This window comes from Castanea sativa, chromosome 12 (genome assembly GCF_040712315.1).
Source record: "Castanea sativa cultivar Marrone di Chiusa Pesio chromosome 12, ASM4071231v1".
NCBI lineage: Eukaryota > Viridiplantae > Streptophyta > Magnoliopsida > Fagales > Fagaceae > Castanea > Castanea sativa.
In genome coordinates, this window is record NC_134024.1 from 9,659,546 (window position 1) to 9,674,397 (window position 14,852).

The 14,852-nt window shown below is 34.2% G+C and overlaps 1 protein-coding gene across 1 annotated transcript; it reads left to right on the forward strand.

Annotated features, from left to right (window-relative positions):
- Positions 1-3,978: 3,978 nt before the first annotated feature.
- On the forward strand, positions 3,979-12,725 carry LOC142618315 (ABC transporter C family member 10-like). The gene is made up of 12 exons (XM_075791225.1): positions 3,979-4,131; positions 4,709-6,793; positions 7,022-7,342; positions 7,426-7,512; positions 8,296-8,883; positions 8,970-9,134; positions 9,841-10,135; positions 10,304-10,518; positions 10,599-10,904; positions 11,052-11,115; positions 11,194-11,433; positions 12,024-12,725. Exons 2-12 carry the CDS (start codon positions 4,736-4,738, stop codon positions 12,134-12,136), a joined length of 4,452 nt encoding a protein of 1,483 aa, XP_075647340.1. The 5' UTR covers positions 3,979-4,131; positions 4,709-4,735; the 3' UTR covers positions 12,137-12,725.
- The last annotated feature ends 2,127 nt before the right edge of the window (positions 12,726-14,852 follow it).

A 14,852-nucleotide genomic window follows, 5' to 3' on the forward strand; every position in this document is an offset into this window, starting at 1 on the left:
CCTCAAAATTATAAATAATCAGTTGTGACATTATTAATATAATAATTGTTGGGAGGCATTTTTAGCATTTGGAAGCAAGGGCGGCTCTAGGAATATCTCTAGATATATTTTTTAGGGTGGTCATTATTGACCAAAATTTAATAAAAAAATTACTTCATATATTGACCAAAACACACACACGCACATGCACACACACACACGCGCGCGCACACGCACATGCACACGCACGCATATGCACACGCATTCTCACTAACAAATTACTATAGCTATATATTTTGAAAATCTAATTGTTGAATTGTATGTTTTTTATGTTCTTAAAACACAAGTCAAATTTCATGTTAATCGGCTGTAATTTATTGTTTGATTAATAAACTTAAATTTTTATTCAATTTTAGACTACAAAACTCAAAAGTTAAAGATTTGATTGGTGATATAGTTATTGATCTTTGATTTTTGATCTTTTTGAAATTTTACAAATATGGAGGATATAAGAAGAAAATGTAATCCAATGGTGAATTTGTCACAATTCACATCCAATAAAAAAAATATTGAGTAAAGTTGTAGTCTTAGTCTACAATCAAGTTTGTTGTCAAATTTTGTCCAAAAATTAATTATGTTGAGCCTAAAAAATTTTAGGGTGGTTGCAATATTTTTTAAGGATAATAAAATCCTAAATTTTATATATAATAATTAATTTTTTTGCCAAGGCAGGATGGTCGTGTGACCACCCTGAACTCCATGTGGAGCCGCCAGTGTTTGGAAGTACAATGATCAGTATTCAATCTTTATTATGTAAGTTTCACTATTCTTCATGTGAAAGGAAGGATTACCCATGTAACTGTAGTTTGGAAGTATTTGGGTCTATTTAAGATTCTCTTATTTTGCTAAAACTGAAATTGTTTTGTTAAAAATACTGAAGATAAAGGTAAAAGTTAGTTGAAATAGTATAATAAGACCAATGAATAGTATCAAAAAACGCAGTAAGGACCATGAATAGTAGCGAAAATAAGTTTAATAATAAAATAAGTTGGCTTTTAATTTGGAGCCAATAATTAATACTTTTCCAATTGTTGGGCGGGTAAATTGGTGTAAAATTAGTATTTTCGTTGAATGAGGGTTGTTAAAGAGGTGTGTGTTGTCACATATAAATTCAGTAGCATAGCCTAAGAATGGTTATTTTCAGCCTCTGAATCTTGATCTTGAGGTTCTTTTTGCAATTTCGTGTAGGGAAGTTTGTGCCTGAAGGGTGAATGGGACTAATACACAATTGCTTTGTGAATTACTTCTTGAGATAGCCCTGTAAATTACTATTTGTAACTATTTTTGTTTGTTTTGAGAAAACCACCAACGGTGGAGGTATGCTAAATTGCTAATATTGGCAGTTATGTGTATATGTAATGTGGGTAGGATGAATAAAATTCTCTCTGTCCACACTTCTCTTTATATTTCATGAATCACAATACACACACTTCCCTTATTTCTTTTATTATTATAAGTAATCAAAACTTAAAATGTAAACAAAAATTAAGGACGTAATATGTTGCTTTTCTTGGATGACATTCTGTAATTGGTGAACACAAATAATTAATAAGATACTAATATAGGAATATTATTTGGTAATGACTGCATATTCTATATATGTGGTTATTATTAATTTCCTTATTTGCGGTTTAATGGTTATAACTTATAAAGATTTTGCTAATGTGTGTTCTTAGGGCACAATAATTAATCATTTTTAAAAATATTTTTTCAAGAATTAAAAAAATATTGACATTTTTTTTAATTTTCAAGAATATATTTTTAAAAATAAATTATTTAATGTGTGGTCTTAGAGCACGAATTAACCGGATCAACTTATAATTATAGGCAAAAAAAAAAAAAAAACTTATAATTATGGCACTAAAAGACTAACAATGACTAGTGTTGTATAACAACACGAGTCCTACACTTTCTGCACACGAGATGGAATGGAATGTGTGGCTCTAATGAATTTGTGAGACAGTCTCTCTCAGCTAGTAGAAAAAGTCACATCAAATGATTCAAATCCATCATAAATCATTTTCGATGTTGAAGTTTCAACGACAAGTAAATTTCACCACTGAAATATTTGACCAAAACGATACGATTGTCTAAAACCCAAAAAAAAAAAAAAATAAATAAAACAAAAAAACGTGTGAGCAGAGAAAAATAGGCTGCAATAATTTAATAAGTAAAACTCAACGTTCATGTAAGGAAGAAGTGCACGTTTATATTATTTCGAAAAATACAATAATTTTCCCTGACCTTATTCCGGTAATAATTGCATATCATTTGAGATACTCAAGAAATTGGGTGAAGTGGAACTTTTAGTGTCGGCCAACTTTTTTCTATTTACAATTAACATTTTATAAAAAGAAAAAAAAAATTGTCATTTGACAAAAAAAGCATATAAAATGAAATATTTTGTTGCTTTACTCTAGTCTCTAGCACATCAACTCAGAATTCAATCAATCAGTGTAGAAATGGAGGCAGAAATGATTGTGCATCTACTTTTATTTATTTATTTATTCTTATAAACAATATAAACAGAAGACACAAGAATATGAAATAAGAGGAGTCAGAAGGCAAGATTTATAACATTAACACTTGCAATTCGATTATGTAACCCCTCTTTGATGATTAGAGAGCATTCTAAAGAATTTTCCCTAACTCAACAATTTAACACATCTTCGTTAAGGAAGCAAATGCACTCACTGAAATAAGTGTCCCTCAAACTATCAATTATGTTTTATTTGAAAACTTGTGGTGGAGAACTTGTTCATAAAAGCTGAGCTATTTTATTGAAACAATTATGTGACTAAAATTAAATATAAATAATTATTTAAATCGTCACATAATATATTAGAAAAAAATAAACGCTCTAGACCAATTTAGAATTAAACATTTTTTAAGGATTTTCGTTCTAATAATTCACTAATTCTAGAACCACAGACTTTACCTACTATTTTCTCACAACTATTTTATGCGATAGACTTGGATTGGTTGGTGGTGGCTTTCACATATAGCTACTGCTGACAAATTGCGCCAAAGCTATGGGCAACAGAAGTTTGCGGTTTAGATTTTCACTGCTCAGAGACACATGATACATCCAAGGTGAGACGTGAGCCATGACGACATTTAGAACTCAATTTCGTCACCTACGCCGACCACCTCATTAAATACATTTTTCCCATCGTCATGTCTTTCGTCAAACATTGAGCCTCTCTCTCTCTCTTTCTCATTTGTTTCTCAGAGACACACATATAGCTTAAGCCATATTAGCCACACAGGACCTACCTATTCTCATTGAAATGAAACGCCAGCCTTGTTTTTCAATAAAATAATTGCATGACTGCAAAGCGCTACTTTTGACGTTGATATATAGCAAAACAGAGAAAACAGCAAGATCCCATAATAGTTGACTCATTTGGGGTTTACGAAAAGACAGACAAGCATTAATTGCATTTAGCGATCCTTGGTCAGTTTACATTTTTTAATACAATATACAGCTTTGGAACCTGGATGGTTCAGTTGTTTAAGTTTGCTTTTCGAAGTTTTTATCCTTTCTATGTCTGTGATTCTTGGAAGCGTTTGAATATGGTTTTGTATTTTTTATTCCCCATGTGGTTCACAAATCAGAATTTTAATTTTTAATAATCTCTTGGGATGTCTAACTTTTGAATAAAGTTGAATTGGGTTCTTGTTTTGGTATTTAATAAAGGATTTTGATAAGTGTATGTATTACACTTATCTTTGATATGGTCCAGTTGTTTAAGTCGTTTTGAATACTTCTTCTGTATCTGTGATTTTTGTTTTTTTATAAATCATTCTCTGACACATTTGCACATGTGGATCTCAAGTCATAATTTTTTATGTCGTATTGGAAGTCATGATCCTTTATTTGGCTTTTTATTTTTATTTTTAAATGTTGGTACTGTTTCTACATGTTTTTCTGTTTGCTTCTCGTGGAATTTATTTAGTGAAGGCCATTAGAACCTGTTATAATAGTGTTGAATTGGATTCTTTTGTAGGACTATTTTCAGTTTTCACCGGAGCACTGTATGAACTACTGGCTAAGAGAAAGAAAAAGCTGTTGTTCTTAGACCAACAAAGGTATGTTCTCTACTATCGTGTACCTTTTAATATGTTTTACATCACAAAGCTTCCATATTTCACACCAAAATTTTGAGACTACTAGACTTGGTTGTTGTTATTGTATCATGGGCATCAATGATTCACACCATTTGGAGAAGTTCCTTAGAGCGTGTTTCAGCTCTGCTAGATAGCTTTGATTCCTTGAACTTCTCTGAATTAGTTAGTCATTCTTTGTTTTTTTTTTTGTTGCTTTTTTTGGTTGTAAAGTAACTTTTCTGAATTTAAATTGTAACTCCTTTTCATTAGCGGACAGCTACATTGGAGTTTACTGCATGTGTTTCAGCTACACTAATGGTTTTGACCCTTTGAACTTTGAGTTTTTGTTCTCTTGCACTTAAAATTTCTTTGGTTGGGTACTTCATCTTGTTTGTGTAATGGTGCTGCATAATGGTGTTTTCTTTTCTACTTTCCTTTTTTTCCCCCCAAAATTATTAATTGTGGTTTGCTTCTTGAATTCAATTGGTTGGCTGCTTCAATGAATTGATAGAAAAAGTTACTTGTTATGTGTATATTTATGCTCTTGTATGTAATACAGAGGTTGAAGAGCAACGAGAAAAGGATTATGGAGGATTTGTGGACTATATTCTGCGGGGAGTCTGGTTGTTCAGACAGTGGTGGAAAGCCATGCAGTTCTGATTTTGTATTTTTAGGCAATCCCTCATCATGTATTAATCACATGTTGATCATTTGCTTCGATGTCTTGCTCTTGGCCTTGCTTATATTCAATATGGTTCAGAAGTCGTCATCTAAATCAACTGTGGTTCCAGCTCGATTTCAAGGATTTTCAAATTTGCAGATATTTTCTGCAGTTTTCAATGGCTGTGTTGGATTCGTTTACTTGTGCTTTGGCATTTGGATTTTGGAGGAGAAGTTGAGGAAAATGAAGACTGCTTTACCTCTTGACGGGTGGTTACTACAGATGTTTCAAGGGTTCACATGGTTGTTGGTGAGTTTAGTCGTGAGCCTTAAGGGAAAAAAGCTTCCAAGAGGACCATTAAGGCTATTGAGCATTCTTGCCTTTTTGTTTGCTGGAATCGTCTGTGCTCTATCTCTGTTTGGTGCCATTTTAAAGAAAGAAGTATCAATTAAAGTAGCATTAGATGTCCTGTCTTGTCCAGGAGCTATATTGTTGCTGTTCTGTACGTACAAGGGGTATAAATATGAAGCAAGTGATGAGAGTATCAGTGAAAGTACTCTTTATACCCCTTTAAATGGTGAGGCCAATGACATAAGAAAAAGTGATTCTGTTAGCCCGGTTACTACCTTTGCCAAAGCTGGATTCTTTAGTAGAATTTCATTTTGGTGGATGAATTCATTGATGAAAAAGGGCAGGGAGAAAACTCTTGAGGATGAAGATATACCAAAATTGCGCAAGGCAGATCAAGCAGAAAGTTGCTATTTGTTATTCTTGGAGCAACTTAACAAACAGAAGCAAAAGGAACCGACTTCCCAACCATCGATTCTGAGGACAATAATTATTTGCCATTGGAAAGAGATCCTTATATCTGGATTCTTTGCTTTGTTAAAGATACTTACGCTGTCTGCTGGTCCTTTAGTTCTGAATGCCTTTATATTGGTTGCTGAGGGAAAAGAAAGTTTCAAGTATGAAGGCTATGTATTGGCAATAACACTATTCTTCTCAAAGAGCATAGAATCCCTAGCACAAAGGCAGTGGTACTTCCGCTGCAGACTTATTGGTCTGAAAGTGAGGTCTTTGCTCACAGCTGCCATTTACAAGAAACAACTGAGATTATCCAATGCTGCTAGGTTGACGCATTCAGGAGGGGAGATCATGAATTATGTTACTGTGGATGCTTATAGGATTGGCGAGTTCCCATTTTGGTTCCATCAAACTTGGACAACAAGCCTTCAGCTCTGTATTGCATTAGTTATTCTTTATCGTGCAGTGGGGCTAGCAACAATTGCATCTTTGGTGGTGATAGTTCTCACCGTGCTTTGCAATGCTCCACTTGCAAAGTTACAGCATGAATTTCAAAGTAAGCTTATGGCTGCACAGGATGAGAGACTGAAGGCTAGTACTGAGGCTCTTATCAACATGAAGGTGTTGAAATTATATGCATGGGAGAACCATTTCAAAAATGCAATTGAAAATTTAAGGAAGGTGGAGTACAAATGGTTATCAGCCGTGCAGTTACGAAAAGCATATAATGGCTTTCTCTTTTGGACGTCTCCTGTGTTGGTCTCTGTTGCAACCTTTGGAGCATGCTATTTTCTCAAAGTTCCTCTGCATGCAAATAACGTTTTCACTTTTGTAGCAACTTTACGCCTTGTTCAGGATCCCATTAGATCTATTCCTGATGTTATTGGGGTGGTCATTCAAGCAAGGGTTGCATTTACACGTATCTTGAAATTTCTCGAGGCACCAGAGCTGCAGAGCACAAATATACAGAGGAAGACCAATGTGGACAGTGTAAATGACACCATTTTAATCAAGTCTGCCAATTTCTCATGGGAAGAGAATTCATCAAAGCCGACGCTGAAAAACATAAATCTGGAGATTAGACCAGGAGAAAAGGTGGCTATATGTGGAGAAGTTGGCTCAGGCAAATCAACCCTTCTTGCAGCAATTCTTGGTGAAATTCCACTCATTCAGGGAACTGTGAGTTCCTGCTGCTCCTTTCATTTCTTTTTATTGTTGCATAATATATTTCAACCTTTGCAGACTTGTCTCTAATCCTATGTTTCCCTGCACTTCTATTTCCTGTTAAGAGTAAATCCTCTAATCAGTTTAGCATAGATATGTTTTTGAATGTCGTCCTATCACAAATTCCTAAAGATCAAAAGGTATTAACCATGATGAATCTGGTTTCTTTATTTGGATTTTCAGACTCAAGTTTATGGGAAGATTGCCTATGTTTCTCAAACGGCATGGATCCAGACAGGGACAATACAAGAGAACATTTTGTTTGGGTCTGAAATGGACAGTCAAAGGTACAGAGAAACACTTGAAAGGTGTTCACTGGTAAAGGACCTAGAGTCGCTTCCCTATGGTGACCTCACTGAAATAGGGGAGAGAGGAGTTAATCTGAGTGGTGGACAAAAGCAGCGAATTCAACTTGCTCGTGCTCTTTATCAAAATGCTGATATATACCTCATGGATGATCCATTTAGCGCTGTTGATGCACAAACTGCCACAAGCTTATTCAATGTAATCACTTTTTTCTTAAAGTATGCAATGTCTTGTTTGTTCAACTAATAGCTCTATGTGAGAGCTAACTTATACTTTGGCAGGATTATGTTATGGAAGCACTTTCTGGGAAGACAGTTTTACTTGTAACCCACCAAGTTGATTTCCTGCCTGCATTTGATTCTGTTCTGGTCAGTATTCTACTTTAAGAACTCTCCTCAAAATTCTTCATTATTTCCCTTGCAATCTTTGTGATAAATCTAACGACTTAAAAGTTATGAATTGGCTAGGGGTTATTAGTCCCCTGGTTACCACATCATTCTGCTCAAACACATCCAACCTAGCAGTTTTCTATTTATTTTTTATCATGAGATGCATTATAGAAAGGGTGATACTCACAGATTTACTATTACCTGGTGAAGTCAGTTATGCAACTGTCACAAGGGCTACACATATGGATCATCCAAACACCTGACAGTAGCCCTGATATAAAACCATTTGGATGACTCTTTGACGTAGGACAACTCTTATTGTCTATAAATTAATGTTCTGAAGTGTCTCATATATTAATAACAGACTAAAGCTCACTCAGCACTTGTTTATATGGTATTTCATGTTAATAAGTTCTTAAATTTATCAAGACTAAGATATCTCAAAGCTTCCATGTTTACATTATTTAATTAAAAGCCTCTGATTTCTATCTGGTGACTCTTGCCACCAAATGTCCATAAAAAATATTTCAGATTGATTTTCCAGTTTATCAATATGCTCTCATACACCACAGATGGATGAAATCTCACTCTTCTTCCAATTTTGTCCTTAAGTTGCACCAATAAGAAGACTTAATAACTAAGAGTGAATAGATAATTGGATTTAACTTTTCTTGTATGTAGTTTGTTTTTTTATAGATATTATTGCTAATCAAACCTGTCAATCCACACAATCATTCTAAGTAAGTTTGATACTATTGACAGTTGATGTCAGATGGGGAAATCCTACAAGCAGCTCCTTATCATCAATTATTGGCCTTGAGCCAAGAATTTCAGGACCTTGTCAATGCACATAAAGAGACTGCTGGTTCTGATAGGCTTGCAGATGTTACTGCTGCCCAGGGAGTTGGAACAGCTGCGAGAGATATCAGGAAGGCTTATGTAGAGAAGCAATTTAAAGGATCTAAAGGAGACCAATTGATCAAGCTAGAGGAGAGAGAAATTGGAGACACGGGATTTAGACCTTATCTACAATATCTAAATCAGAACAAGGGGTTCTTGTACTTCTCCATGGCCAGTCTTTGTCACATTATATTTGTGATTGGTCAGATATCACAGAACTCTTGGATGGCTGCTAATGTTGAAAATCCCAATGTTAGCACATTGCGGTTGATAACAGTTTACTTGCTGATTGGAATTTCCTCAACATTAGTTTTGCTAGGTCGATCACTTTTTTCAGTTGTTTTGGGTCTTCAATCATCAAAATCTTTATTTTCACAGCTACTTAACTCCCTCTTTCGTGCACCAATGGCTTTTTATGACTCCACGCCTCTGGGAAGGATACTTAGTCGGGTATGAATCTTTATCAGAATCTGTGTTCAGAGATCAAAGAGATTTGTGAAACTAACATGGTTTGGTATCATTTTGTTCTTGTCTAGGTCTCATCTGATCTGAGTATCGTCGATCTTGATGTCCCTTTCAGCTTTATCTTTGCTGTGGGGGCGACCACTAATGCTTATGCCAATCTTGGAGTACTAGCCGTTGTTACCTGGCAAGTTCTGTTTGTCTCCATACCAATGCTTTTTCTGGCAATTCGCTTACAGGTAACACCATAAACATTTCAATAAATAATTCCCACTGGAAGAAGTTTTCCTTCATTTGACTTAGATATTACTCACATAAATAGTGTTTTTGCCTTAATTTGTGCTGGTACTGTGCTATTATTGATAACGAGAATAGATGATGAAGTGAACTTTAGTCCAATCTCCAATGCATGCTTACAAATTTAGATGTTTGAATCGCCTTGAACTAGGAACAGTTCAAAGTTGAAATCAAGAGATCAAAGCAATCCGACAAAGTCAGGATGCCACCGAGTAGAATGAGAAAAGAGTTTTGGTGTAATTTTTATACTACAGGAAATCATAAATATTCTCCTAGTTATGTAATATTACGAAGTTTTAAATATAAGCATTGCTTTTAATATTACTGAATAACGAATAGATTTTCCTTTCTTTCTTGTCTGATTATTTTGGCCTCTCTCTTTTCATGGAGTCATATAAATTGTTTACTTTTTCTCTGTGCAATGGATGAAGAGATATATACATTATTTGAGATTTCTGCAAAAAGCTTGAAAACTAGAGAATAGTGTTCATCTGAAAGGATCAATTGTATTCTAGTCACTGCCTTCATCTCCTGTTCCCTGAACTGGATTCTTCTTCTTCTTCTTGTGTGTGTGTGTGATGTGGAAATATTTATTTTATTCCTCTTTGGTATGAAGAAGTTTTAATTGTTGGAATTCTTTATCTACAGAGATATTATTTTTCATCAGCAAAAGAGTTTATGCGGATCAATGGCACAACCAAGTCCTTCGTGGCAAATCATTTATCCGAGTCTCTAGCAGGAGCCATGACTATAAGAGCTTTTGAGGAGGAAGACCGATTCTTTGCAAAGAATCTTGACCTGATTGACAGAAATGCTAGTCCTTTTTTCCATAGTTTTGCAGCAAATGAATGGTTGATCCAAAGACTAGAAACACTTAGTGCAGTGGTTCTTGCCTCTGCCGCACTCTGCATGGTTTTGCTTCCTCCCGGAACTTTTAGCTCTGGTGAGTTTTACCTTGAAGAGTTATTGTTTCTATCTTTTAGCAATTTACTATTCTTGTATGGATGCTTCAATTTACTGGATATAGTTTTTCAAACACACTTGTGGAGTTATATTGAGCTGTAAAATATGTGTATTAGATTCTTTATGAGAATTTCTCCTTTTATTGCAGGATTTATTGGAATGGCACTTTCTTATGGTCTTTCATTAAACATGTCGCTTGTCTTCTCAATTCAAAATCAGTGCACTTTAGCAAATTACATCATTTCTGTAGAAAGGCTAAATCAATACATGCATATACCTAGTGAGGCCCCTGAAGTAATTGAAGGGAACCGGCCTCCAACAAATTGGCCATCTGTGGGTAAAGTTGAGATACATGATTTGCAGGTAAATATTTTTTTGGAATTAATGTTGAAATTAAAGAAGGCTCTTATGCTGAGATTCTAAGAATACCAACGTTAAAACAGATAAGATATAGGCCTGATGCACCACTTGTTCTTCGGGGGATCAGTTGCACATTTGAGGGAGGGCACAAAATAGGTATTGTTGGCAGAACTGGCAGTGGGAAGACTACTCTCATAGGCGCTCTATTTCGTCTAGTGGAGCCAGCTGGAGGGAAGATTATAGTAGATGGCATTGACATTTCTATGATTGGACTTCATGATCTTCGCTCGCGTTTTGGTATAATACCTCAAGATCCTACTCTTTTTAATGGGACTGTGAGATTCAATTTGGATCCGTTGTCTCAACATTCTGACAAGGAAATATGGGAGGTAATTCTCCAATTCTTTTCTACCTGTGGTTGCTACTATATCAGTAGGTCTAGCTTTGGTTGAAATTTCTTCTGTTTAAAAGTAGTCTTTTTGTTTTGTTTGTTTATTTCATGGGTCAAATATTAAAGTGATAATTTTGACTTGAAGGTTCTTGAGAAGTGTCAACTGGACGAGGCTGTCAAGGAGAAAGAAACTGGCTTAGACTCCATGGGTAAGGCTTCGTTATTTATGTTGTATGCACTTGCTTTTGGTTATGATCACCAGTGATAACTAACAACTAGTTTTTCAGTTCTGGAAGATGGATCAAATTGGAGCCAGGGGCAACGGCAATTATTCTGTTTGGGGCGTGCACTTTTGAGGAGAAGTCGGATATTAGTGCTTGATGAAGCAACTGCATCAATTGATAATGCAACAGATATGATTCTGCAAAAAACAATCAGGACTGAATTTGCTGATTGTACTGTGATTACAGTGGCCCACAGGATACCGACAGTGATGGATTGCACAATGGTTCTTGCTATTAGTGATGGTGAGTTGCATTAATTACCTTAACCATCATCTATAGAATATTAACTTATGTGTGCATGATATGAACCTTCATTTTTGTTTCAATGTCTTTCATAATTTTGATGAAACCTGGTTTTTTTTACTTAATCCTTTGAGTATATTTCAAGAATCCTTTTGAGTATATTTCATGAGAACTTATGAAGTGTAGAGGATTTGGTAGACAGGATGTTATTGGATTATCATTTTAAGAAAGTTGATCTGATTATGATTTAAACCTGATTTGGTTTAGTTCAGAAAATAAGAAAGTCCTTGTGGCTTTTTTATTTTGGGAGGGAGGAGGGGGGGGGGTGGGTGGTGTGGAGGGGAACTATACACAGGTTAGTATCGACTTGTAGGATCAATGAGCAGATGGGTCATGCTGCAGTTTCTCCACTTTCTCAACTGTATGTGCAGTTTATATTGTAAGGAACGAACTGATGTTATTTCACCTTTTAAGTGAACAAGAAGCCATATATAAACATGGAGAAAAACAGAATCATGTAAACCAGTTAACTTTGCAGTGAAATGTTTAACTTCAAATGTTTTGAAGGAGATATTTCCATTCTATTTCAGGGAAAATCGTGGAGTATGATGAGCCAATGAAGTTAATGAAGAGAGAAGGTTCACTGTTTGGGCAGCTTGTCAATGAATACTGGTCTCATCTTCAGTCTGCAGAATCACATTGAATCACTGAGCTTTTGTTTCTCAGGCTTGGTGACAATCAAGATAAAAAAAGAAAAGGTGCAATTAGGAGGTAGGACGATATGGCAATATCACTGGGGCTATAGTCTATAGAACGCAACAAGAAGAGGTTGGAAGGCCACACTTCTAGAATGTGTAATGTAACTAGTTATATTGATATGTCATGCTTCCTTATTCCCAAAAGGCAACGAGTTCATGAGAAATTCATAAAGCTCTACCTATACAAGTTGAAGTCGCCACCTTGATATAGACAGTTTTATTCAACCATGCACCTTTGTGTTGATCTCACCTGACCGCGTAGGGTCATGTAGAAAGCTTTTAGAGCCAGCTATGCGTTAAGGTTGAGCCAGTACAATGCCATTTGCCTCCTTCCTAAGTTTCAAAAGACTGATGATGGTGTTCTAATTCAAAGTAACACAATAACTCCTGCATCGGTTTCATTTTACATTGTATGCATTGAGGCAGCCACAATGTTGGTAAATAATAAAAGATTATTGAGAGTTGGCTGTACTTGTATTACTTGCATGTACTTCTCCAAATAAAAGTGTCTTAGTGTAAATCTTTTTGTACTCCCTTTCATGATCTCAAATTTTGGCAATGTTCATGTTCTCATCTCTACTTACGGATCCATGAGCCTTCTTTTTCACTTGAATTGGAGGAATTATGTGGTTGGTGCTATTAAAAGAAAATTTTGATATTTTTGCTGATGCAAATTATGATGAATGCATTGGTGGCCAGAGCTTAATTCTTCAAATTTCAAAAGGGTATTTGTACTCCTTTTGTTTTGAGAAAAATTGTATTTTGTTCACTTGAAAAATGAGGTTTTAAAAAGGAAATTTTGTGGGTTTAGCGCTTCAATTTCTTCAAATTTCAAATTTCATTTTTAACAAGGAAGGTTGTAGAGAATGAATTAATTTTTATTATTATTAGTGGTTCAAGGGGAGGAATAAAATCCCGTGTCTCACTTTATGTGTTTTACTTCATGCTCTTCTTCACACTATTGTTAATACAACAAACAACAACATTTTTCTGGGGTAGCTAGAGTTTATTACATAATATAAACAACAAGTAGCCTGTAATACAATGTCGAATTTGATTTATACGAAACCTTTCAATATTGTAAAAGCCATGAATTAGTTGGATTTTTTTTGTTATTTTTAGAATTAAAGTACAATGCGAATACACTTTAGCAACATAGCATATATTGATTTCTTAGATAATTAATGAATTTTTTAATGACTCTGCATTTGGCTCACAATAGCAACTGAAAGGACCGTCTCCTGGAGTAGATCTTGAAATGGTTGTAGTAAATTGTTTCTTCTTTAGAGCACGAGAATTGGTACTAAAGGGGGAAAAAAAAAATCAAATACAAAAGATCAAAAATGAAAATTTTGAAACGTGAAATATCAAAATAAAAACAAACCCAAACTTTATGAGCCAAAAATATTTTTTAATTTCATGTTATCAACACGTGGGCCCCAAAATTTTAGTTTGATAATTAGACTTATTATAAAAAAAGAAGAAGATAGATTTGCTATTTGTTCTCTTATTCACCCTAATATGACCCCTAAAATTGTGGGTCAATAGAAATTCAAGTTGATTGAAATTCTAAAATGGTTTTTAAAAAAAAAAAAAAAAATTGGTGTAAGTGTGCCAAATCACCACTTTTCATCAAATTTTCATAATAATTTGGATAAAAACTAAATTTACAACAAATTTTACTGAATTTTTACAAATTAATGCTGTAATGAATGTAATTGATAGATTTCAAGAACATAATAAATGAATGTCATAATGAATGGTGATACATCTGTTTATAAATAGAGAAATGATATGTCCACAACATTTTTACAACAAATCCTAAGTGGCAGGATGTTACTGGTTGTTATTGTTGGGGCAAAAAAGTAATCTTAGTGTTAGGTTCAAATTTGAACCAATAACAACTAACCACCTATGATTTGTTGTAAAAATGTTGTAAAAATATTGTGGACGTAGCACCTCTCAAATAAATATTATATGGTAAAATTTATAGTATCCTTAGCACCACTCTAATAATTTAAGGCTACAATAATAAACTAGTTGAAGATTTGCGTAATATGGGTTAAAATTTGACAATTTGTTTATTAAAATAGTAGATGAGGTTTATAAATATTCTTAAAATGATACGGTTATTTTCTAAAAAATTATAGTTTATTTTTGAGAAAATTCTAATAAAGTATAGTTGATACAATATAATAGATTTTAGAAATTAAGTTATCTGTATTTATTATTTGAAAGTGTTTTAAAGTTTGTAATTTTTTTTAAAAGAAAACATAATGTATTTAAATCTAATTATAATATAAGGTGAGATATATTGTAAATAATGTAATGTGTTGTTGAAATTTGTTTCTAGTGTTCCTTACAAATGATTCATCCTCTATATATATCTCGAGTGACCTAAAGAAGAAGCATATATAAGTAAATTTATCACTTATATTAGAAAAAAAAAATACAAGACTTTAATAACATGATAAGAAAAATGTAATTTTATCAAGAACATAATTGTCAATGAAGCGTTTCCTCTTTCTACAAGAATATCTCCTCCCAAAAGCATTGTCGAAGTGGATCGAAAGAACCGAGATAGATCGAATGGATTGAAGTAGACTAAAATGGATTGAATGAACCTAATTGGACCAAACTAACTGAAGTGGACCAAAGCGG